This window comes from Kluyveromyces lactis (genome assembly GCF_000002515.2).
Source record: "Kluyveromyces lactis strain NRRL Y-1140 chromosome D complete sequence".
NCBI lineage: Eukaryota > Fungi > Ascomycota > Saccharomycetes > Saccharomycetales > Saccharomycetaceae > Kluyveromyces > Kluyveromyces lactis.
Window position 1 is genome coordinate 1,271,529 of NC_006040.1, and position 25,474 is coordinate 1,297,002.

General features: G+C 38.0%; 9 protein-coding genes across 9 annotated transcripts; 6 read left to right on the forward strand and 3 right to left on the reverse strand.

The window, feature by feature from the left end:
- Positions 1 to 167: 167 nt before the first annotated feature.
- Positions 168 to 3,200, forward strand: KLLA0_D15081g (uncharacterized protein; the record flags this gene model as incomplete). The annotated part of the gene is made up of 1 exon (XM_453729.1): positions 168 to 3,200. One exon carries the CDS (start codon positions 168 to 170, stop codon positions 3,198 to 3,200), a length of 3,033 nt encoding a protein of 1,010 aa, XP_453729.1.
- A 351-nt stretch (positions 3,201 to 3,551) lies between these two features.
- Positions 3,552 to 4,217, reverse strand: KLLA0_D15103g (flavin reductase family protein; the record flags this gene model as incomplete). The annotated part of the gene is made up of 1 exon (XM_453730.1): positions 3,552 to 4,217. One exon carries the CDS (start codon positions 4,215 to 4,217, stop codon positions 3,552 to 3,554), a length of 666 nt encoding a protein of 221 aa, XP_453730.1.
- Positions 4,218 to 4,449: 232 nt separating this feature from the next.
- Positions 4,450 to 5,298, forward strand: RRG8 (Rrg8p; the record flags this gene model as incomplete). The annotated part of the gene is made up of 1 exon (XM_453731.1): positions 4,450 to 5,298. One exon carries the CDS (start codon positions 4,450 to 4,452, stop codon positions 5,296 to 5,298), a length of 849 nt encoding a protein of 282 aa, XP_453731.1.
- ESP1 (separase) lies at positions 5,291 to 10,066 on the reverse strand (the record flags this gene model as incomplete). The annotated part of the gene is made up of 1 exon (XM_453732.1): positions 5,291 to 10,066. The coding sequence occupies one exon, from the start codon at positions 10,064 to 10,066 to the stop codon at positions 5,291 to 5,293; it is 4,776 nt and encodes a 1,591-aa protein (XP_453732.1).
- Positions 10,067 to 10,366: 300 nt separating this feature from the next.
- On the forward strand, positions 10,367 to 12,367 carry TEL2 (Tel2p; the record flags this gene model as incomplete). The annotated part of the gene is made up of 1 exon (XM_453733.1): positions 10,367 to 12,367. One exon carries the CDS (start codon positions 10,367 to 10,369, stop codon positions 12,365 to 12,367), a length of 2,001 nt encoding a protein of 666 aa, XP_453733.1.
- A 377-nt stretch (positions 12,368 to 12,744) lies between these two features.
- Positions 12,745 to 19,884, forward strand: HOB2 (Hob2p; the record flags this gene model as incomplete). The annotated part of the gene is made up of 1 exon (XM_453734.1): positions 12,745 to 19,884. One exon carries the CDS (start codon positions 12,745 to 12,747, stop codon positions 19,882 to 19,884), a length of 7,140 nt encoding a protein of 2,379 aa, XP_453734.1.
- Positions 19,885 to 20,343: 459 nt separating this feature from the next.
- Positions 20,344 to 23,178, forward strand: MDR1 (GTPase-activating protein MDR1; the record flags this gene model as incomplete). The annotated part of the gene is made up of 1 exon (XM_453735.1): positions 20,344 to 23,178. The coding sequence occupies one exon, from the start codon at positions 20,344 to 20,346 to the stop codon at positions 23,176 to 23,178; it is 2,835 nt and encodes a 944-aa protein (XP_453735.1).
- A 276-nt stretch (positions 23,179 to 23,454) lies between these two features.
- PCP1 (rhomboid protease PCP1) lies at positions 23,455 to 24,486 on the forward strand (the record flags this gene model as incomplete). Its single annotated transcript, XM_453736.1, has 1 exon — positions 23,455 to 24,486. The coding sequence occupies one exon, from the start codon at positions 23,455 to 23,457 to the stop codon at positions 24,484 to 24,486; it is 1,032 nt and encodes a 343-aa protein (XP_453736.1).
- A 90-nt stretch (positions 24,487 to 24,576) lies between these two features.
- On the reverse strand, positions 24,577 to 25,101 carry GTF1 (glutamyl-tRNA(Gln) amidotransferase subunit F; the record flags this gene model as incomplete). The annotated part of the gene is made up of 1 exon (XM_453737.1): positions 24,577 to 25,101. The coding sequence occupies one exon, from the start codon at positions 25,099 to 25,101 to the stop codon at positions 24,577 to 24,579; it is 525 nt and encodes a 174-aa protein (XP_453737.1).
- Positions 25,102 to 25,474: the final 373 nt, after the last annotated feature.

A 25,474-nucleotide genomic window follows, 5' to 3' on the forward strand; every position in this document is an offset into this window, starting at 1 on the left:
CTCCCTGTACCGTCGAGTAACATAGATAATCAGTATTCACTGGAAGCACATAACATACCAGTGTGATACGAGTGGCAACGGAATATCGCTTAGCATTGTTGCTGTTGACTTTATAATCGGTTTATTTTAGGGACAAGGAACCAAGCTTTGATCTGTCATTATCAGCGATGGAACCGCGAATTGAAGAAACGGATACTGGATCACTGGCAGATAACTCATCAGTTGCTTCGTCGGATTCGAATTATTTATTGGATTTAGCTGATGAAACCGAGTATGAGGATATCTTACCCAAGACCAACTATCATTCTCCTTATTACGTGAACGTTCCGACTCCCAAGCATTCTCTCTTGGCAGGAGCTGGTGCTAACAGTGCCAGTGCTGGTGCCAATTCAGGAGCCGGTAATGCAAATATCAGTGCCAGAGCTGGTGCTAATGTTGGTGTGGGCTCGGGTGCAGGTGCTAGTGCCAATGCTGGAAAAGCTGAGGGATTAGACTTATATGATGATGGTACAGCGTCATTTGTGCGAGAATATCCTACTGATATCTTGGCGGATAGGTTTCATAAATGGCGGAAGATCTTGAAGGCGATGATCATTTATTTGAGAGAAGTTGCATATTCGCAAGAACAATTCGCAAGAATCAATTATTCCTTGAAGAATTCTGTGAAGTTCTCATTCTTGACTGATTTAGATGAAAGTACTAACAGAGTCTCAGATCCATTGACGAAGAATTTGCCACAAAAGAAACCGCAACCAATGACGCAGATGAAATCGCCATTTGACGAGAAACCGGATCCGTTTGCTGCCAGTAATGCTAGTACCCTGAACAATTCAAGTATCGATCTTGGGCAAGAGTTGCAACTGGAACCTAACGACAGTTGCTCTGGCGCTGGGTTCATGAACTTTGGATCAGGTTCTATACAGGACATTCAAGTTATTCTAAAGAAGTACCACCTCTCTTTGGCAAGTCAACAAGTTAAATCGAGCAAAGAGATCACCCTACAGATCATTCCAAAATTAGAGGATTTGAGGAAAGATTTGAGCCACAAGATCAAAGAGATTAAGGAACTCAATGCTGATTTCAAAACCAATATCCAAGAGCACGTCGCATTGACGGGGCAATTGCTTCACAAGTACATTGCTGCTGTGAATTTTTTGAACGATAATGCTAGCAGATCTGATTTGATCAAGTTAAAGAGAAATTCATCTCTTAAATCGAAACATGATCCTTATTTACTAAAGTTACAATTGGATTTACAATTGAAGAGACAACTTTTGGAAGAAAACTATTTGCAAGAGGCCTACATCAATTTACAAAGCTCTGGTATGGAATTGGAAAAGATTATTTTCTCAACTATTCAGAAAACTTTGCAAAAGTTTTCAGCAATCATTGATGTTCAAGCGCGTACTTCCATTAACAACTTGTGCAGGGAGTTACAAAGAGGTATTCTTTCCAAACCACCATGTGTAGAATGGGACAACTTTGTTAGTCATCATCCAAGATGCTTGCTCAACTGGAAATCTACTGACCCTATCCCACAGCCAAGAAAGTTGTCTGATATTAGATACCCAAAAATGAAATCTTCGTTGGCTAAGTGTATCAGAGCCGGATATTTGCTAAAGAAATCAAAGTATTTGAAACAATACAACAAGGGTTATTTTGTCCTAACATCTAACTACTTGCATGAGTTCAAATCTTCAAACTTCTTTAAACTGACACAGGACACCGGCGAAAATAGTGAACATGCAATCATACCTAGTTCGGGAAACAAGGGGAGGTCCATTATTCCTATTATGAGTATCTCATTGAACGAGTCTGAATTGCTGGAGATAGAAGATAAATTTACCATCAACTGTAAGTCGACTTATATTATGGAAGAGAGTGCTAGTGAATCCATTTCAAATGATTTAAAGAAGATCTCTAAATCTACTTCAACAATTTCCAAGCTCTTTAAACCAGGAAGTGGCAAACACGGTAAGAACAACAATTTAGCAATGGGCTCTTCAAATGATAGCAGAGTAGTGTCTGGTGGTGATGATACCGTAAAATTCACAAGTATCACCTTCAAAAGACCAGCAGATGTCGATGTCAAAGAATTCAAGAAATGGACTAATAATTTGAAAGATCTAACCAAATTCCACAATACTCTGGATAGAGCCAGATACATCGAAGAAAAGATTTTGAAAGCTCACAATAAATTTGCTAGCAGCACCTTGAGCTTGGGACAATCTAAATCGGAACCAACTTCTTCTCTTCACTTGTCAAGCCAGTCTTCAAGTAATTTACAACAGAGACCACACTACATACAACTTCCTTCTGTCTCGCAAGTGAACTTGAGATCAAAGGTAAATACCCCAGCCATTGACGATAATGGAAATTTAATATTTGCCACGGAAAGGCCTAAATCTCTGGCACCTACTATTGAAGCTAGGCCGCCTCCTACCGAATTGCCATCTCATCAAGTATCTCCAACTTCGTTCATTTCTAACGATGGCTCCTCAGGCTCGAATAAAACTTCTAATATGGGATACGTTATAACTAGCAATGGAATGACACCAGTTCATCACTTGACGCCTTTGACCCACGTAAGAACAACAAGCGGTGATGCCGGTAATACTACGAATCATACAGGTGCCGAGTTCAACTTTTTCATGTCCCCGAAGGATATTTCTGGGAATGTGACTTCAGCTAGTAACACCTCTAGTGGTAGTGGTGGAGGCTACTTTGCAATTCCTGTGAAATCAACGTCTCAACACTCGACACCAACCGGCGAGGGCTCAAGAACGCCGAACGCCATCCCAAAGATCCACATCAACGAATTAGAGGCACCACATCCGGCGAAAGTGATACCTCTCAATCATACGCCAGAAACGTCCACCTCGAGGAATATTCCCTATAACAATTTGAAGAAGAATTCGAGCGCAAGCAGCGTCCCATCAGTTAGCTCATTACGTGCTGCTTCACCTATTCTTTCTAACCCACTTCACAATTTGAGTACTCCAGCATTACAAGGTGGGAAACAATCACAAACGCAACCTGTCAGAAAGCACAAGAAAACGGTATCTTTCAACTCATTAAACAGTTTGATGTTTTCTAAAAAGGCACCAACCCCTGTTAACAGCCAGTATTTATCGGATGCGAAAATCAACGAGGATGATGATCCTAATGCTATCAACATTCATGAATCTTTGTATTCCTGATTCCACTTTTGTTCACCGCTCAAGGCTTGAATACAGGTGCACCCTTTTCGATCACATACATGAATAAACGGTATGTGAATATATACACAGATATGGATATAGATATACACATGGAAGGAATGTTTTTTTTTATCGTAACTACCGAAATGGCAAGCTGACCAAAGCAGGCTCCATTGGTGCTCAAGATAAAACCATAACAGATGTTATTTAAATGCAGAGTACAACTTTTTTCGATTCGTCAAAACAAAGAGTATTTCCTAACCTGTCATACTTAAGGGTCTTTGACCATGGATAAATTGCTCATTAAGACATTAAAATTCGTATCGTAATACACTTTAATAAAAGCGGATCTTAGCCAGACTTTTTCCTAATGGGATCTCCCAACGTATGGAAATTCCGATTACAGTACAATAATCCACCACTAATCGGATCATCAGCACCTTCCTCAGACGTTCGATTCACAATATCCTCGACCTTTCCGACCCATATCTCATGATCACCCACGTTGAAGGTTTTCAAACCCTGACATACAATGACTCTCTCGGCGTTCTTCAACAAAGGAATACGTAAATTAGTACCGTTTATGTCATAAGTATCGTATTCGACGCCTTCTTGTAACCCTACAAAAGGTTGAGTCGGAACTATCTCACCATTATGGGTGTTTTTCATGGCACCCTTACTAAAGTTCCGGGCCAGGTGAATCGATTGCTCGTTAGGTTTCATAAGATGTAATGCAAAATGGTTAAAATCGTGTAAGAAATCGGAAGTAAACGAGGGGAGCTGCAGATTGAATTGAATAAGCGGTATCGGCATCAACGAAAGCGACGTAACACTGGACAATGTAACACCACGGAATCTATCGCTGTTACAATGTATAGGCACAGCTGTGGTCAAAATCATCGCTTGATTACAGATCCTTCCCATAGTCTCTCTGAACTTTTGCTGGGTTATATCATGAATAGATATCTTGGCAGTAGAATAAAGCCTTACCATCATCGTACTATTGAAACCTGGCATAATGGTTAATCACTTCCACCTATCTAGATGCCTTGAAGCTCGAGAAATCTTGTTGCCAATTCACTAGTTAGCCTTTATTCTTCTTGAGATGTGGTATAACCGGTATGTAATCAAGTGAAAAATTGTTTAAGCTATTGTTTTACCACTTAAATGTTGAGAGAAGAATCGATGAGCAAGAGGCAATACATGATTAGCCTATGGCTAAGACAGTTAGGTACATGCATCGTGTAATATGAGTAAAGGTTGGAGGAAACTATTCGTTTCTAGAGGCGATGGGACTAAGAATTCTTTGAAGAAGACGTTGAAAGTACCAGAGGTACGAAGTCCCTTATTAACGAATTTCCATCGATGGGCAGGGAAAGAGCGGGTCTTGAAACTTACTGACAAGGAGCAGGTCACTGAAGCGGTTGGAAATAGTTCATGGGACCTTAGTAAGAACCTTTTTGCTAATTTACTGGCCTCACCAATGAGAAGTGACAAGGCATCGCGATTCAAGTTCCCCAGAGATTTATTGATTCAAATGAAACTGGTGCAAACTGGTAATGAGAATCCGGGGAAGTTAGCAACATTGATGCCACTGATAAATATGAAGAGCGGTAAAAGCAGTTCATACGTAGCGAACAGTTTGAAGATATTTAAAGGGAAGAAACCTGGTTTAGGTCAATTAGTTCCAACTGCAGTCAATGATTCGGGGATTGCTAACATATCGTTGTCAGACATTGTGCTAGACAAGAGTCTATTCACGGAAAAGCATCAGGAGGAGCTACTACAGTGCATTGAGAATTGCATGACACAATTAGTTGACCGGCGAAAGTCTTCTGTTCCAGTCGTAGTTGAAGATTGGGATGTAGTATTGACATACGATCACAATAATGACAACGATATAGAGCTTGTACGGCTTAAGCAGTTACCCAAAGATCCCACTGTAATAATCTTGAATTTAAAGGTAGTAGAAAATGATTCGATAAGGGCTTTGATTAATGATAAATTGAAGAATCATGAAGTTGGTGTCGTTTTGAAGTTCTTGAAAGATGAACGTCTGATACGATTAGTGTATAGTCTACTTAATTTCTCTAAATAGATGTTGGTACAGTTCTCTCGGTAAACCGCATCGGCAATCCATATATAACCATGGCTGCACCAATTAAATATTTCATGTTGCATTCATCTCTTGATTGAGATATTGCCTCACTGACATTTAAAAACTGTTTAATAGTTGCGTCACTTTCATCAGTTCTTGAGATTGGTTTGGAATTAAAGAATCCGGTCTTTTCGAAAACAGACACTGATAACTTGTCTGTGTCCTTGTCTGTCACATCCCAAAGATTCCCCACAACCATAGGAGACCCACCAAGTAAGTACGAATAAATGGTGCCACTGCTTTCAAATGTTCCGCAGTATTTTAAATGAGCAGATGAACAGCCCAATAAGAGACTAGGTGCTAAATGGTTACATTTTCTCAAGTCCTTTAGTTTAACATATTGCTCTCCACCGCTATGTCCAACATATACAAACAAATTAGAATCTGCCACAGAATGAAAAAATTCGTCTACCGTTGGCGGTTTACCAATGAAAGCCTTTGAATTAGTCCTGCTCGCCATTGCAATGAATTCTGAACTAAATACTGTCTCTGTTCTACCCAAATCATTTCCAGGATTTAAGACAAACGAGAGATTCTCAGAAACGTTGACGCAAGGAGAAAGCTCTGAGTGTTTGGTTAACAATTCGTCGAGCATTTTTATTGACGGGACTCTGCTGATGGATATGGATTTCAAGAAATCTAAAGATTCCCAAGGTATCGAGTGACATTTATTACCCAATATTAAAAACGTATGATCTAATGTTTGATCTTTGGTTTTAGATTCTGCATTATATTCTTGTAACAGCTCTTCGAATTTAACATGCATTAGATTTACGTCAATCTCATCATATGCATTTTGCTCGCCGTGGAATAATAATATATCAAACACGAAATATATTAAATCTTCCATCATGCTTACGGCCTTCTCAGTTGGTTGATTTATCACATCTAATAGGACAAATAATTCTATCAACATGTTATCTACCTGAAGAAAAGAATCTGATTGTCTCGATGATTTTCTTGAAGGAAGATGCGTGTGTAGTATTGATTGGAAGCCCTTTTTGAAGATTTCAAATTGCTGCTGATCAACTATTCTTGGGTTAAAAACTCCTTTGAACCCACAAAACCATGAATCCTCAATTTTAGTGAGAAGAGTTTGGAGTCGATTGTTCAAAGCATACCTTTCATCCCACCAGTTCTTCCTTTGTTCTTTGGTGGTAATGACCGAGGTAACTTCAATTGAAGTGGTACAATTGTTGGAAGAAATGATATGGTTTAACTCATCGAGGGCGGCTTCAAAACCCAAGACCTCTTCCGAAAGGTCTCTGGAATTATGACGATTCAAAGGTAAACGTAAATGAAGGTGTTTGTTGCGTACTGTATCGAATCTAGTAATTAATAGATCACCAGTGAGCTGGCAAATGTCAATCTCTACCACATTGAATGAGAGATGAGACCATTTTTTCCCAAACTCTGAATGAATAGTTGCCAAATTCATATTACATTCTGACATTTCAACGGATTCAGTAGCAATAGTTTCGGGTATAAAAGAATCATATATCTCTGTTCCCATATCAGAGAAAGCTTTTTCATATAGTAATGACAATGATCTTGGGTGATCTCGTAACCTGAAATTCTGCCCAAGTTGGCTTTCCAGCCTTGTTTTGGTACTCATGTTGAAGAATAGTGACAATGTCAATGAATGTAAGCTTGCTAACTCTCGAATTTCATGAGCTTTTAGGGCCTTGATGTCAGCATTTTGAATGAAGCGATCTGTCATTTGTAAATTATTGATTGCAGTGGAACGATCAAAAGAATAGGCAAGTGACTTACCCCTAGGAGTAAGAGATGATGGGCGGGGTGAGTCATTCACGCTTTTTAAAGTCTGTACACTAGTTAGTGATAGTGATTTATGCCTCCCATCAACTGAAATACTATCACAGTCATAGCATGCAGGAATAGCCATCACTGATTCGCCCATGCTTCTGAAGAAGGTATCAGTGGCCATTTGCTTCTGGACCTTGTTGTACAGGATTTTTGCATTGTTCATACATACCATTGCTTCAAAATCTTTTCGTGTTGTTTCAGTTGAAGTTTTTTGACAGCTTCTCAATAACCAATACTCGACAATGTCTGAAATAAACACGTCATCTCCAAAGAACAACCTCATAGAATTATTCAGTTTCTCGGATTCCTTGTTAAAATACAAGAATGTGGCCAAAGCCTCTATGTTTGCACTTCCATCAATCTGGTCGAAGGCAGCATTCATTTTTGTTAGTGATAAAGAGGCATTTTCTGATTCCTCTATCAGCTGGTAATAGGAACATAGGCAGGAAAACATGTTGAAAAGAGCTGTTGGGTTATCCAACGACCCTATAACCTCTTGATATTCGGTTATGAAAAATGCACAGTCTTTGAAAATACCGGTGTGGACATAAATGCTAATAATTCTTTGGAAAATATCGTCAAGAAGGCTTATTACCTCAAATCGATACTTGGCAGAGAGCACCGCTTCTTTCTTTATCAAGAGTCTGCATATTTTGAGCGAGCGTTTGCATTCTTTCAAAGACATATAGACGTTGTTTTGAGAGAGTTGAAGAATGGATGCGCAACGAGTAATTTTGATGTTTAACATTAGAATCTTCAAATATTCAGCGACAGGCATTTTGGTTTTATTCTGAATGTCAAATAGATTGGGTCTAAATCTCGTTAAATCATCATGAATTAACTTATTGAAGGTTTCGATGTCTTTTTTCCACAGTACCTGGGTTAATAGAATGCATAATGTTGTATGTAGCTGATCCACATTCATCTCAGTGAAAGACGACGGCTGGTATTTCAGTGCGGAAACCGTTTCCATGATGGAAAGTTCTACCTTAGGCCCAATTTGCAAGCCAACATATGACTCCAATAGCCAGTATGAAATCAGGTCTGGTATGGATGCATATCTCTGTACGCTTCTTAGTTGTGTACATATTTCAGCAGTAAGTTTGTATATTTTGTTTTGTAAGAGAAAAGGCATCATAGATTCCAAGAGCATAAGCTCTAAATCTGAGAGTTTTGTTTCGTTTCCCTTGTTCACCCATTTCTCTAAGTATATATTGGAGACCTTTTGCAATTTGAGACAGCTGTTTCTGTTCATTTCAGAATTCAAACAGAACATTGATTTTATTAAGACTTCATATTTCGAAAATGAATCCAATGTGTTGATTTTCATGTCGATTTGAAGGTCAGACTGTTTTACATCTGTGACAATATCAGTTAGCATCTGACACAAATGAGACCACTTGAATTGGTAAGAAAAATGAGAGCCAGAATATAAAAGACACAACATTGGCTCTGAAGAAAAGTTGAAGATTTCAAATTTGTCTAGTTTCATCCTGCGAAAGCATGGAACTAAACTCTTTCTTGTCAAATTCCACATATCTTGGAGTGTATTTTCTTTGAAGATCATGAAAACGTTGCATACGTATGAAAATAGCAACTTTTGAACATTTCTATCTTGGCAGCAACCAATAATTCTCTCGAACTTTTTAAAATGCTCTAAAATATTCGACGTTCGTAAATATGCTCTGTAATTGACCATGGCGGCATGTTCTAAGAATAGAAGCTTTCGTTTCGTAACAAAACAATTGTATAGAACAGCCGCAACATTATCAGTCCTTTTGAAGTCCTCAAATGATAAAAATATTTTGGATAGGTAAACAAGAACATAAATTACAGCTTCCTCATTCAGGTCTTTAATGGAATTATTGACAGAAATGATTAGACTATCACACAATCTCGAGGATGATTTGTTTAAGGCAGCTTGATACAAAAAAGGTCGTAGAAGTGCATCGATCTTACCTGCAGAAAAACTCTGGAGGCGCAATTGATTTCTTATTTCCGTGCAAACGTCCTTACCTATAACATCAGTCCTCAAAAATTCGGTCAAGTTCACTTGATCGTTCTCCATATGTTTCGTATACTCATCATAGTATTTCGGTAAATAGATGTGGCAGTTTACAGATATATCCTTTCGAAGTAATTTGGTAATTTGTCTTTGAAACGTCGAAGAATCCATATTCTTTATGTAATTACCAAATTCGAGTTTGAACTGATTCACATACTGAACGAATTTGAGTCCAAACAAAGGCTTGAATCCAGTTAGCAATGTAAAGAAGTTTAATATTAGCTTCACCAAAGCGTGGACTTTCACATTAGGGTCTTTCAGAAGGTATCGCGTATCATGAGCAAAGCATTCCAAAAGACTTTCCGCGTGTCTTTCTGTCGTTCCTGTTTTCAATATCAACTGCATTGTTATTACTTTTAATGTTGCTAAGTAATTCTCATTGCCCGCAGAAAAATCACTTAACAAAACGTCATCAATACCTTTGGCCTTAATTAAATTGGTTTCGTTGTATAGCATTAAGATCTGATTGCTAGCTTGTGTCAATTTGTTTCTCTCCATCAAAAAAATAATCCAATTCATATGCTTTTTCGGAAGTTCCTGAAGTTTCTTCAACTGATGACGCCAGATCAATTGGCGATATAACTGAATGAAACTATCATTTACTTGAATGTAGTTCTCAAAATCTTTGCTCTTATTATCCACAAAATCGTACAATTTCTTCCAGTCAATCAGGGAGTTGGTATTATTCTCCTGTGCTGTAGTTATCTTCGAACTATTTGACGTAGCCTGCCATTCCGTATCGTATTTTGTTGATCCAGCGTTTAACGGTCTTCTAACTCTGTTGTCAACTTTCATATCACTCAAGACACCTTTCATTTCGATATGACTGCTGTCTGTTTCAAACGTACTACAGTATGGGCTAAAGCCTGGCTACCCAATATCCACGAAGTTGGCGGGCTGATATGTGTATAGTCTCTAGTTCTTTCTGCAATCTGCCACTTTCAAGTACAGAATCTAATATGTAAACAAAAACAATTCTTTATTTGTGTTATTGTAAAGATTGACATTTAATATGAGATGAATAAAAGACTATGAGATGAAAACCTATAGATGAGACAAGCATTGCAAAGCTGCTAAAGTGCTGCTGACGTGATAGATTGTATATTATAGCGCACAATGTCCGGGATTGATAGTACTTTGTTGAATGAGAAATGTGATAAAGATACCATTTATCAGGTACTAGAACGAATGTCATCAAAGAAACAGCATTCTAGTAACGAAATACTCCCGATAATCAAGAATGTGGTACCAATATATCCATCGCTACCGAGAGAATTAAAGATGGCACTACGCAGGCTATGCGGTAATAATTACATATTCATATCATTGGTTATTGAGTATGCAAAAGAATTGGGTAAGAATCGTGAGACGTCAATATTCTACGGCTTTTTAACGGATGTTCTTAAGTATGAGAGTGATTGTCTATTCAATTACTTAGAGCATTCGTCAAGAAGAGATCTCCCTTTTATCAAATCGATTCTGTTTGGAAGCAGATGTTATAACGCTTTAAGCAGCAGTATTTCCATCGTTGAATATTTAAAGTTTATGAAGATGCAATGGGAATTTGTCTTTAAAGAGACGAAGCAATATGATAAGACGCATCTCGAAATGTTCGTTTCATGTCTACAGCTCAATATTCCTTATGGTGTTGATATATTCATTGAAGGGCTTGCTACTACTAGTGAATTTTCATGGAATGCTTTGATTATGATGTTATCAAAGGGGACCTCAGTTCAACAGAGGAGATTTTTCATGTATCATTTGGTCCCGTTCCTTGAAAAAGTAACTAATCCTGATAACAGCTCTACCATTTTCACACTACTATCCCAGTTACCATTCGATATCCCAACTAGCATAGATTGCTTCAAATGGGGAAATCCGTATTTTAAAATTGTTTACTTGCATGGTATGTCAGAAGCGAAACGTGCACAGCTCTTCAGAGAATTACTACCATGTTTTGAACTGATGGATTTATACACAGATGATTCACTCGCTGAAATCTTGGTAATGATATTAGATGCCATGTCTAAGGATTCCAGAGATGAACTATCGCATGATGCAATTTCCTTGAATTTTGTCACCAAGAGACTTCATTCTGAGGATCATCTGGTTAGGGAGCGTACTATGTTTGTTGCCAAGAAACTTACAAATGATCAGCTTCAATATGAAAGCGATTTTACAATCGATTTGCCTCGAATTGAACTAATCAAGCTATCCAAACTTGAATTTCCCATTAAGGAAGGACTACAAAATCTGCCAAAAGGGAACTCTACAAAGAATGAACTTGTACAGCAATTTAATACCATAACTTTGCAGGACAGTGACGATGAATCTGATGAAGAAGATTCTAGAGACATCTTGTTCCTCAAAGATCTTTTGCTGGAATTCGAGAAAGTTATCAAGAATGATGGGTCCGAACTTAGATTGCTAAAGGAAACTGTGAAGTTAGTACGACAGAAGAAGAACTTCCCAACAGAAGTATCTTTTTATTCTAAAGAACTCCTCAAAAAGATAGCCACCATATCGAACAAGTTTGACGAAAAATCATTTGAAGAATGGAAGGCTAATGCATTAGTTAGCATATTGGTTGTATGTCCAGACAAGATTGTCGATCTTTATGCAATTCTCTTCAATAACGAGTTATCGTTGCAACAAAGGATGGTAATCTTGACATCTGCAGCATTGAGTGCAAGGGAACTACGGGGTTTTGATGATGAATTTGTGGTGAAACCTAAATACGATTTTCCTACTAATCGATTACCATGGGATGAATCGGCCACTGAACAGCAACCTGAAAATAATAAGATACAAGATATTACTGAAATAACAGGAAGCAAGGTTACTTGGAGATCAAAACGTTTAGAGACTGATAGTAAGATTACACAACAGCAGAATAATTTTAGGAAGTACGCTACACTCTTCTTCTATCCCTTGGCACATGCTTGGTTGAACGGAATTAACCTTGGTGCATTCGATAAAGTGTTCAAGAGACACTACATATCTATGCTCAAGATCATTTTAACTTGTGCAAGTCCTCATTATGAGCTAGAAGAGATGCAAATTTTGATGCAAGAAATCCTTTCGGATGCTGTGAAACAACAAGTTCAAACCTCTTAAGACTCATTGAATGACAAAATCTGGGGAATTCAATGGAGCCTATGGTTAGAGGAAAAAAAAATTTTCATCAAATTACTACCTGCACACGCAATGTATATCTCGACATATTTGACTTCATAACCTATTTACACTGTTAAACCGTCTCGAGCGTGCAACCAAAGGTTTCATTGCTTTCCCATAAGCAGTTAACGAGTTTAGGTGCCCCAGCGCATTGGTCACGTGATTTCCCGAAGCTTCTCTTTTAAGGTAAAGAAAACGCTCAAAAGTTCGGAATAAGACGCTGATCATTACAAACAACCATTCACTTCTGCTCACCGCCAATCTACCGACACGTTAGATCTGGGTAACAAGTAGCTACTTGCGTCAGCCAATGAAACATGGGATATGATATTATATCGCTGTTATTCAATGGCATTAAATCAATTCTGGCATTGATGACGATACTTTTCGTTACGCAACAGATTATATTCAATCTTGCGTTACTATACTTCAATGCTAGGATTGTCATTTCTAAGCTCCAGATTGGATTTTTATTTGGACGAAGCATTTATTGGTTGCATCTTATTTACAAAGGCTACAGTTTTAAGGTACGGAAGGTGTTACTACTCTCACTTTTTTCTAAGATTGAATGTTGGGACGTAAATGTGGTATGTGAATTTGAAGAGCATATACCGAAGGAGATATCGGATAATCAAGATATTAGTCTTCTGATACCTATCAGCTTATCCAGATGGAAAGTGCTATGTAAGCTTATGCCAATTGAGCTTCGTTTGGTAAACGTTAATTTCTCATTACCGACTGTTAACTTTTTGACGGATTTGGCAGTTTTAAAGCTGGAGTACAGCTTCGAAACGGATCGGGTAATGCTAGTTGCCTTCTTCCATTCAATAAAGCTGGGGAAAGTTGCAAGCCTCTCTCAACTCGAATTGTCGTCACATTTCCATTGTGTTCATGATGATGCCGGTCTAAAGTTGCACAGATGGACCAGTGGTGTTAACATAGGTGGATTGAAACTGGATACGACAGTACGTGAAAAGATGTATCGTCCAATTGGAAAGACCCGCTCTAGCGAAAAGACAATAAGAAGATACAAGAAATTCCTTGAAACGCTTGAACTTTTCACTGTTCAATTAGAGAATACTAAAGTGTTTCTCCCAAATGATCAATCATGTTTTGTATCCAATGCCTCACTGCATATGAATCCGTCTCGAGAACTAGATAGTTCTGTTGAAAACTATAATATTCACAACCTTACAATTTCGATAAACTCTCTGGTATACACTTTAATTGCTGGAGAGGATATTAGGATACCAGTCGTTAATGTTCTACTTACATGTGACGTCATTGAATTTGCTGAGCAAGACTTTAATGTTCAGTCGTTCACTGGTTCCTGTACTGTCAACATAATTGACCCTCGTGTAACATTATCATTATGCAACCTCCGCGATTTGTTTTTGAAAACACAAACATCGGCGGATACCAAGAATACACCAAACCAACTTGAACTCCCACCAATTATTCTCAAGATAATTATATCCAACAGTAACCTTCTGCTGAAAGAGGATACTAAGAACTACTATCATTTGATTTCAGATTCGATAAGTTCGGAACTTAACCTTCAATCGTTAGTGCCTTCTGCTTATAAAAATGATACTACTGATCTTTACAATACTTTATCAAGTACGGTAAAACTTGAAAGGTTTACAGTAATCTATAATCTTCCCTCAAAGGGTGAGAGACGCAAGCATCAACTCATTTCTTTCGAGAAATGGCATTTCGTTTGTGATAGATACGGTTCGAACCCTGATACGGTTGCTAGCACACTTCACAATATACAAGTCAATCTTGATGAGCTTGTAGTCATTGATGGTCTTCTTAAAGTTGTGAAATCATTCACTCCAGCTGAACCAAAGGAGACTCTCCAGCCTTCTCAAGGAACCAATCATCGCTTCTCATCTTACCAACTTCAAATTGAAGCTAAGGGATTGTGTTTTACGCTATCAGCAAAAGACTATTTACCATCAAACATGCCAAATATAGATCATTCAATTGTACCTCTGAGGGATGGAACCTATAAAATCGGTTTAGAAGTTGATCAATCACATATGTTGTTATCTGGAAACTCCTCACATGCCACTTTTACAGAATTGAGGCTGTATAAATCATCAAGTGACTTCGAAAAATCATACTCGAACGACATTATATTCCTCGATAGGCTTGAAATCAATCCTTCGAGTACTGCTATTGTGATTGACATACCTAAAATGAAATATGAGTTTGACATTAACCTCTTGTGGTTCTGGTTCTATTTCAAGCATTCAGTGATTAATCGGTTTAAATCATTCAAAACTGAGAAACGTGCTTCCCATTCCTCTAACCGCCCAATCGAAATTAACATCAACAACTTCTTTACGGTGCTCAAACTACCGCAGAATATGACGTTGTTATTATTCTTAACTAATATGAAATATACTTCTGGTGCTCATTCAGGTTTTTCTGTTGAAGACCTTGATCTTCTTGTCAAATCAGTATACACAAAGAATCACGCTGTCTACGTTCCACTGCTCAAGATGGCCTTAATCAAATTGTACAACTCGAAACAAGACGGCTATCAGTTGTCTTCAGAATCAATGACTTTGAAGATGGAATACCATTTCAGATTTTATACTATTGTCGACACGATATCTACCACAGTAAAAGCATTCAAACAGTTAAGATCAGCGTTTAATCACTTAGACTCCTTTAATATCCTTTACCCCAAAGCTGATCCTCCAATTATAATGAAGCACATCAATGTCAAGACCAAAACTCTAACTATCACAGTCAATGAAGATTTGTTTGAGCAAGAATTAGGGTTGATTTATAAAGTGGGCGTCTTGGAACAAAGGGAACGTCTAGAAAAATTAACATTATTTCTAAGTTCAGACAAGCTTGCCGGAACTGAAGAATATCTCAATCAACAGTATACCAGACTTTATGAGAATTTTTCAACTTCTTGGATAGCAAGATATCGAGTTGCTAAAAGGAAGTTTCATGGTGCTGAATCTTATGCAGTCAATAACACCATTTTAGACTACGAATTTTCCACGTTTTCTGTTGACAACGATGTAAATTCACTCAAAATTTCCATTGAAGATGTAGATCTGAAACTTCAACCGCCATCGTTCCCTCTAGAAAGATATTCGGAGTTCCTTTACAAGCACGGTAAAGGCATGCCATTGGATACAAAATACAGTACAAATGTTCCTGTGGGAATTAATTTGGAGACGAAGAACTTCTCTTTTCTACTACGAGACTATTCGCTTCCTGCTTTGTTCTTTCCGAACACGAACGTCACGGGTGATATAATATTTGCAGAGGCACTTGGATCCTCCAAGTCATGGCGGCCAATCTTTGTGCCGTTTTCGACGCTCAGTGCAGATCATAAAGAGCTGCCAGATTCTATCTTCGGATCGGATATAATAAGGACTTTGACACCAATCAAAACATTCATGGATATTAGATTTACTATAGACTCTGATACTCCAACACAGATTACCTGGGGTAAATCTCTTCAGCCAGGTTATCAAAGCGTAATGTTGTGGTTTGATTTCCTAACGAAGCCTCCAATGGATCCATCTCCCAAAGTAGGGTTCTGGGATAAAATCAGGCTTTTATTTCATGGTAAACTCGAGTTCCAATGGCTTAGTAATAGTTCAATGCACTTAAATTTTAAGGGATCAAGTGATCCTTATTCGATAGCAGATGTAGGAGCAGGCATGACATTTGCTTGGAGTGGTGACACAAAAATGACCATTAATGGTTCTGAAAGACCAGACGGTTTTCTAGAAATCAAGTCCACTAAATTTCAGATGGGTGTTCGAGACTTCTCATCAAGTAACAATTTCGATAAGGTAATTATGAATCTTTTTGGAAAGGTAACTTGGAAAATGGGAATGTTATTCGAAGCTGGTGATAGCAAAATGGTCGGATATGAACCCAGATCACGACGTCTCAAACCGCATTACGAGGTGGAGCTGGTTCATCCTAATCATGTCACAGACATATCAAATCACGATTCGTACAAAGGTTATAGAACTGATTTTATTCACTTGTCCTTCGGTGTCTATTCTGATGATGTTGCTCACGCCAAGAATTCAGTACATTTAGCACCTGAAACTCTATCTCACTTTTTGGCATGGTGGAGATTATTCAGTACTTACACCTCAGGACCTATCCGGCAAGGCCCATTATTTCCAGACCTAATACAAAACGGGAAAAAATTCGGTAAATCTTTGTTCACTGTCAAGTATCAACTATCCCTAGCACCCTTGGAGATAACTCATGTACATCGTCATGCTGATTCACAGTTGGATTTGAAACAGAATAACAATATAGCTTTTACCGGTTTAAAAGCAAGCCTTGCCTCGTTAAAGCTTGATTTACACCAAAAACGAGTGAAACTTGTCAGTCAGAATGATATTTTACAAATATCTCGACCAGTATGGAAGTTTACTATGAATCTTGCAGAACTTGATTTCATTGATGCTGATATCCGGGTTTTATTTGCGGTCTTCGATCAAGAAGCCGTAGAAGAACTATTGGCCAAAACATTGGGTTTATCCCATGAAGATGGTGATGAAAGAAAACCAAACAAACAAAGGTCTGACTATACACACTCATCCTGGTTTGATAAGGAAGATTACATTGATTTACATCAAATCCAGCTATTATCTCTGGTTCCTATGAAGTTTTCTGCAATTCCTTTTATACACTCTCCTCGAATCACCTACTTCCGTAACATAGAAGAGCAAGGTTTAGATTTAGATTACCCATTTGGTGATGAGAACGTTCATGATTGTTATCTTGGTCAGACGCATCCTGAAGTTACTCAGCGAAAACTTGCCGAAGACAGAGAGTTTCAGTTGAATGAGCAGATAGCTCTGGTACAATCCAACGTGGATTCTCTGAATGAGAAACTCATGGATGGCAATCCTTTGACAAGCGAGCAACTAGAAACACTACAAGAACAGGAAAACTCACTTCACCATTTGAAACGCAGTTTACACCTAATCCATCAAATGTTGAAGGATTTGGAAATCTCAGAGAATGCGAATATGCAGGATCCGAACACAGATATTGAGAGCAGCCTGGCTGAATCTGAATTTGTACGGAGTTATTTACCTAAAAATGGGGTTGAATTATTTAGGATGAACACCATCGATTCGTTCGTTAAGTTAAAACAATTTGGTGATATTGATAATGAGTCTTCATTTGATAATAGATTCGTCTTCCACAATGTATTGATTAAGATCGACAAGAACATCCGTGATCACTTAATTAATTATACGAACAGTATTGCAACCAGAAGACAATATCAGTTTTTTATTTCTCATAAAGCAATAATCTTGCTCGATGAACTTTTGAAAAGCAGGTTTCAGAAAACATTCATTACTGAACCTAAACTAAGTCAAGACTCGGAAAGTTCTTCTTTGTCTAATAAGGAATTGCTCGAAGTATTTCAAGATTTCATAAGAGAGGTAACTGAAGGATTCTCAGCGTTTGATAATTATTCGATAAGGTTAATATCTCCTCAAGTTCAGATTACATCAAACACTGAGCCCACAAATGCAATATTAATTGTTTCGCGAGATATTGAGCTATCGATAATTGATGTTCATTCTACGAAAGGAATAAAGGGTGAATCACTAGGTGTGAATACATTGATGGAAACCAGATACTGCTTTAATTTTTCTGATTCACAATTCTTTATTCTTGAAAAATCTGACACCAATCAATGGTACCATATGGTATCTCATTCTAACACGTACGGTATTCTTGATTCGGACTTAGCATGGCCTCCTTGGCTTCCATTGGAAGCAAGCTACTCTAGTGACTTCCTAACAAGTAATTTGTTCTTGCATCGAAATGATATGTTCATCACATTCACTAAACCGAATCCGCTCTTTTTCAATAATGAGAGTAAATCGATACATGGTAATGAATCGCATTTCCATGTGGGATTCCCTAAGCTATATCTCACATCTACCTCTGAACAGTATTCTTCGATATTTAACATAGTTGAAGATTTATTGTCATTCGGTGCAGATAAAGATAAGAAGATTGATAAATTAACACAAGTGTTTCTCGCCGATGAAATTAAGTTCAATTTGGGAAAACTTGACACCAAAGACGTCGAAAGTCTTCAACGGAAGATACGTACACTAAAACATCTTGATTCTTACACGAGATTCCACGACCCGCAAGCATATTCCAAGTCGTCCCAGGACATATTGGTAGAATTTCAGACAACGAAGTTGCAGTTGAACTTGTTAATGTCCGCTATCAAGAGAAACTATGATAGATTGCATTTCCAGAGTAAGTCGAAGAAAAACAATAGATTCACTTGGAAAATTGGTGCAGATGAGTTGATATGGGAATTGTTTGATGAGAGTAAACAAAGCTTTGTAGTTTTTGGTCTAGGAGCCTCTCATTTCTTAAGATCAGAGACGTACTATGGCTCTACAAGCAATAAGATCAGTATTTCTACCCTTCAATGCTATAACTTGCAACAAAAACCTATATATAAAGAGTTGTTAGGTCCGTTTGAGAGTCATCCAAAGTTCGATCATACTAAGCCTTTCATCGAGATCAAGTGGAATATGGGTGTTCCAATCGGTGGTATTTCAAACTTACTTGAGCTGAATCTTCTTTCACAACCCATCATTTTCAAAATGGATTTTAGAACGTCTGAAAAATTGATGTCTTACTTATTCCCTAAGTATAAATCCACACCGAGCGACAACAGTTCTATAATTCGCCAATCAATCGATATCTCGGATAGCGAATCTCAAGTGTTGTCTCGGAAACCATCTATTCTCAGTAACTCGACAGGCAACTCGGTTAGATCTCCAATGACAAGAAGAATGATATTGACCGACTGGGATATGCAATCTTTTACAAAAGTCTTAGATAAAAGTAATTTGAAGGGTGAAGCAAAACATTTATATGACCCTGAATATGAAATGGATGAAATGGTGAAGAGATCTAGTAAGTATTTCAATGTTGCTAAAATCTCAGTTAATGGTTTGATAATGTCCGTCAGCTATAAAGGCTCCAGGAGTGTAATAACAAATGTTGATAATTTAATCGTGAAAGTGCCTACTATTCAATACACCAACAAATTATGGTCATCTGAGGAACTTATAGCCTCATTCAAGAAGGATATCGTGAAAGTTGTGTTACAACACACTGGTAATATTATAGGTAACAAGTTTGTGCCACACAAAAATGAAAACAAATATGAGCCATTGAAACAAATTTCTAACTTGATAAGACCAGAATTACAAAAGATTCAAAAGAAAAGTTCAGCATCGTTGCCAACACTATCCAGAAGAACTTCTAAAGTACCTTCAAAAACACAAGAATCAGATAAGATCCCTGACCAAGAAACAACGACATCCGCTCGTGCCGCAATAGATACAGTTCCAGAAACGTACGATGTCGAAGAATTCTTTCCCGCAGAGACAAACACATAAGATGGACATATGACATAAACGATTTAATCCCATCCTTTTTAATGACCAGATATGTACACGAATATGTAATTTCTTACTTATGATAGATGATTTACTCATGCATTTCAATTCTAATTCTAGCTCCAATTCCTGATATATATAGCACGATTATTACCATTTATACATAATACGAAACTGATGGTAATGATAGATGCTGTGTGTAATCGTTATAGATTACGGATCTTAGTGCGTAATGGGGTCACTCAGTGTCGTTAGTACCTTCTGAATGCTCTTTGTAGATCATTTTGACGTTACCCGGTTTTCATATTGTTGTGTTATAATCAAGCCAACTCTGTTAAACATTGTAACATGCGCATTATATGAAGAATGTGGTATCATTAAGAGAGTAATAAAGCATAACAGCCAGGTGCAATTGCTTCAGCTATTAAATCTAGGGTGTCAATTGGGCAGTATTAAATCATGTCCTTTTTTGATACGCTTCGAAATACAGCGAACTCGGTAAAGGAGAAGTTTGCAGATAACTCTTCGCCGAAATTAACAAGAGATGAGAGGTTTAGACTAGACTATAAGTTGCCCAGTACTGAATATATATTAGATGATACCAGTGCAGAGATCTCTATGTTGAGTCCGTATAAAAATGTGAATCGTAAATCAGCAACGTCAAGGGAAAAGCCAGTTGAAAATACATATGTTTATTCGGGGAGACTATTTTTAACTCCGCATTTCCTAGTCTTTAGGGATTCATTTGACCACATGAGCTGCGTTATGGTCTTGAATATATCTACCATTAAAAGGGTTGAGCGTGCTAATATAGCTTCTTACGCTTTTTCTTTGCAAGTGACGTTGCTTTCTGGAGCTCGATTGATAATTCAATTTATCGGATTAAGGTACAGGTCGGAAGAGTTCTCACATAAGCTCAAAATGCAATTGAGAGATAATATACCACAGACGAAGAACATGCCAGCATTCTTAGGCACGCTATATTCAGAATATATCATTGAAAAAAACATAGATAAGAACCGTGAGTTGCAACCACCGTCACTAGGATTGGGACAAATATATAAATACCCTGGTGATCCAGCACTTCAAAAGGAAAAGGCTAAATTAAGGCTATGGTTTGAGTATTTCAAATCCAACGGTATGAATCTCTCGCTCTTGAGGCATCCAGCTTTTTATAAATTGATAAGAGTTGGAATACCTAATAGATTAAGGGGAGAGATATGGGAACTATGTTCTGGTTCAATGTACGAAAGGTTCATGAATAAGGATTTGTACCAAAAACTTCTGGAAGACCATAAGGGAGAAAACTCACAGGCCATTGAAGAAATCGAAAAGGACTTGAACAGGTCTTTGCCTGATTATGCAGCATATCAAGATCCAGAAGGTATAGACAAATTGAGAAATGTTCTTGTAGCATATTCTTGGAAAAATCCGGACGTCGGATACTGCCAAGCAATGAATATTGTTGTCGCTGTCTTGTTGATATTTATGAGTGAAGAGCAAGCATTTTGGTCACTATGTAATCTTTGTGACCTTTACGTTCCAGGGTACTATTCAAAGACAATGTATGGAACTCTATTAGATCAACGAGTATTTGAATCATTTGTCGAATCTAAGATGCCAGTAATGTGGAATCATATTGCCAAGTATGATATCCAACTATCTGTGGTATCCTTACCTTGGTTCTTATCTTTATTCTTCATTGCAATGCCTCTTCAATTTGCCTTCAGAATAATGGATATTTTCTTCGTGAACGGCCCGAAGACTTTGTTCCAAGTAGCGTTGGCTATTTTGAAAGTCAATGCAGATGATTTACTTGAAGTTGATGATGACGGTATGTTTATTGCCATCTTGAAGAGTTACTTCCAAAGACTAGACGACAGCGCACACCCAGAATCTAGCGATGTTAAATATAGGCAAATCACAAAGTTCCAGGAACTTCTTGTCGTTGCGTTCAAGGAGTTTGATATTATTACAGAGGAACTTGTGGAAACAGAAAGAAACAAGTATAAGAAGGGTATATTGCACGATATTGAATCCTTTGCAAAGAGAACGCAACTAAGAAACGTGTCAAAGGCCGTTCATCTCAGCCAGAATGAAGTCTCTAACATATATGACATTTATTACCAGAGTATAGACTCTTACAGAATTAGTATGGGAACAGGTTCCTCAAAAATGGACTTTACATCATTTGTTCAATTCCTTGCAAAGATATGCGATTGGTGTAAATCAAGTTCAAGTGACCTTGACCATAGGTTCAGGAAACAACGTAATGATTTTTTGAAGAGGTTGTTCAAAAGTTGGGATAAAGGAAACTTTGGTGAGCTAACGTTGAATGATGTTGTCTCTGGCCTAGACAAAATGAAGACAGAAGATATAATGGAATCCATGAACAACTTCTTCCAGCTTTACGACGATCAGCAGACGGGCAAAATTCAAAGAGAACAAATCTTGAAAATGTCAGAAGACTTACTATTCCTAACTGAACCATGGAAATCTGGTCGTTGTATTGATCTTCTGACCCAAACATCGATAGAAAACGATATCGCGGAAAGCATCGTGAAGAAAAACGGCGGAAGAGTTGTTACTTTAGAGGAGATTGAGTTACCGAAGGGCGTCGTTATCGATGACGAGAAATATAAAGCTGAACAATCTGAAAGGTATTTGCATGCCGCCAGTAATTTCTTACAAAGATGCTTCGAATATGCCCAGCCATTGGAACAAGAGGTACCCATCGATCTGTTAGACCTATCTGACGATACAGACAACGAAGAAAAGAAAAAGAACAACGAGAAGAGATGGAATAGTCTAAAGGCTAATGTCGCATTAAACCCAAATACCCCATGTACTCTTGATCTGGCAACGTTCCGAATGCTTGTCTTAGCCGATGAAACATATGAGCAATTTTTTGCTAACACCCTAAGGAACTCTATTCACGTAGATGAGCAGGTGAACGCGCTGGAAAGTCGCTCGAAGGCATTGAGGAACGTATTTGACGGATTAATCGCTGATGGTAGAAGAGTTGCCAATCAAGTACGGCGTAGAGTGGACTCTGTTGCCACTCAGCAGTCGGAATCGCCAAGTCAAGATAAACAAATTGACCTAGACGACTTTAGCACTGACCATGGCGATGAGAGCATGGAATTATTACACTCCGATTATAGAGATTTAATGGATATGGATGACGACGAAATGCACTCGGATCATAAAAAACTAAATTCATTTGATCTAGACCAATCTACTCACCCAGACAACCATCAGGGGAAAAAAGATCTGATCGAATTTGAGACATAAGCGCTGTTAATCCGGCTCTTCGTATATAGTTCTATATATTATGTCTATAATGTATTTTGGCAATCGGAGCTCATTACATATTGCCATAACTCAAGAAAAATTCAATATTTGAACTTCTTTGCAAATTATATTCATTCATTAGAGAAACAGAGGTTTTGAAAGCATATTCTCTACTTCAAAGGTCCAATCGACACCAGGAGTTGGACTTCAAATTAAGAACTTATTCTACTGCTATAGGGTTGTTTTCTGCTTATTATAATCTGACTTCTATCAAGAATGAGTGGTATTATGAACAAGTTTGCTCGGAATTGTGGCAAACAGTTCTTTCTCAGCAATGCAATTCATCTGCAAGCTCCTAAGATAGCAGCTCCGCTTTCGCTGCTGACACCTTTAAAATCGTCATTATTTATGCTCGGAAAGGGAACCAGTAATTTTAATGCCCTTTTCAAGCCACGCTCCCGATTCTTTACTACCACTTCTAATGCAAAGATTAATCTTAGGGATATGTTCAATGGATCGCAAAGCCGATACACCAGGCTTAACAGATTTCAACAGTATAATAGAGGTTCAGGTAACTCCAGCGAATTGATCAAACTTACTTTATATGGTGTACTCTTCATGGGTGGTACTTTGATGTTGGCTCCATACCTTTTCCAGATCCCTCCATTCTCATATTTCAAGAGACACCCGACCCATTTACCATACGCCATCATTGGTATTAATCTGGCCGTCTTTGGGTTATGGCAATTGCCAAGGTTTTGGGGACCACTACAAAGATATGCGCTTTTGCAAAAAGATCACATTTATTCCAAATGGTCTTTACTAGGTAGTGCATTCTCTCATCAGGAATTTTGGCATTTAGGTATGAACATGATATGTTTGTTCTCCTTCGGTACCAGTTTAGTCACGATGTTGGGACCTGGAAATTTCACCAGTCTCTATCTTAACAGTGCTATTGCTGGTTCCCTTTTCTCTCTATGGTACCCCAGGTTTGCTAAAATTGCTATGATGGGTCCTAGTTTGGGAGCATCCGGAGCTCTTTTCGGATTATTCGGTTGTTTCTCGTACTTGATTCCAAACGCTAAGATGATGTTCTTCATCTTTCCGGTGCCATTCGGTGCATGGTTCACATTCCTTGGATTAGTGACATGGAACGTCGTAGGATGCGCATTGAGATGGGGGTCATTCGATTATGCAGCACATTTAGGTGGTTCTGCGATGGGTGTATTGTACGGATGGCTAGTTGCGAAGTCTATCCAGAAACAAAGAGAGAAAAGGTTATCCCTTGGAGTATTCCCAAGATTCTGAGTTATACTTACCATCTTTTTACTTCTTCTACCTCTGTAAATAGTACATATGAGTTAAAATAAAGGGCTATTTCGTCCCAACCCTGAATATTCAATCTCTTCCCTTAAGTAGGCCTTCCCTTAAGATGAAAAACCCATCTCTTTTCACTGCAGCGGTTTTGGTAGGATCCCATGATCCGCTTATTTCGCCCAATGAGTCCGATTTCTGCTGGCTTGCAATCCCTTTGATTAATCCCTCGTAATCCAACGGAGTTGGATTCCTTTCTATAATTCTTGCATGGTTTGGATTTATATTTTCGTCAACAGGAAGATTATGCAAACGGTTGATGAACGAAAGTTGGTTCGCAAGCCTGATTTGAATCTGGTCTATATTCTTTATTGGAAGTCCGGAAATCTTTAACAATCTCACCACAGTTTCTTCTGATGGAATCAATTTCTCATCTACCGATGAGGGAACATATTCTCGTACATCCCATGTACTCTTACTCAAAAATTCTTCAACCTCTTTATCGCTGGTAAATTTCGGTCCTATCGTGGAGCCACTCAAATTCTGACCACATTTACCACTGGAGAAACGAATGCCGTGGATTGCTTTTCTTCTTAAAGCAAGAAGCATTGTTATTGGTATGAGATGTTTGAGATATACAGGTGAGAGCCCGGGAATATACCAGTCACAACGTTTTTATCCTCTTCAAATTTAAAAGTCAGAATAAGGAACCTTTCTTTACATTTCCGACGTGCAAGCTGTAATTAAACATTTTAATGATCACGTGAATAAATTCAGAAACTCATCTTGTACGGTTTTGATATTGTGCCCCAAATATTCCCCTTTTGGGATGTAGTCAACTTAAGTCTGAATATTTGTATCACGTGATTGATAATTTCTTTTTCAATTTCTGAAAATTTTCGTTTTCGAGATGCGATGAGATGCGATGAGCTTCAAATACAAATTGCACATACATCACTTATTATACGTACAATGAATGATT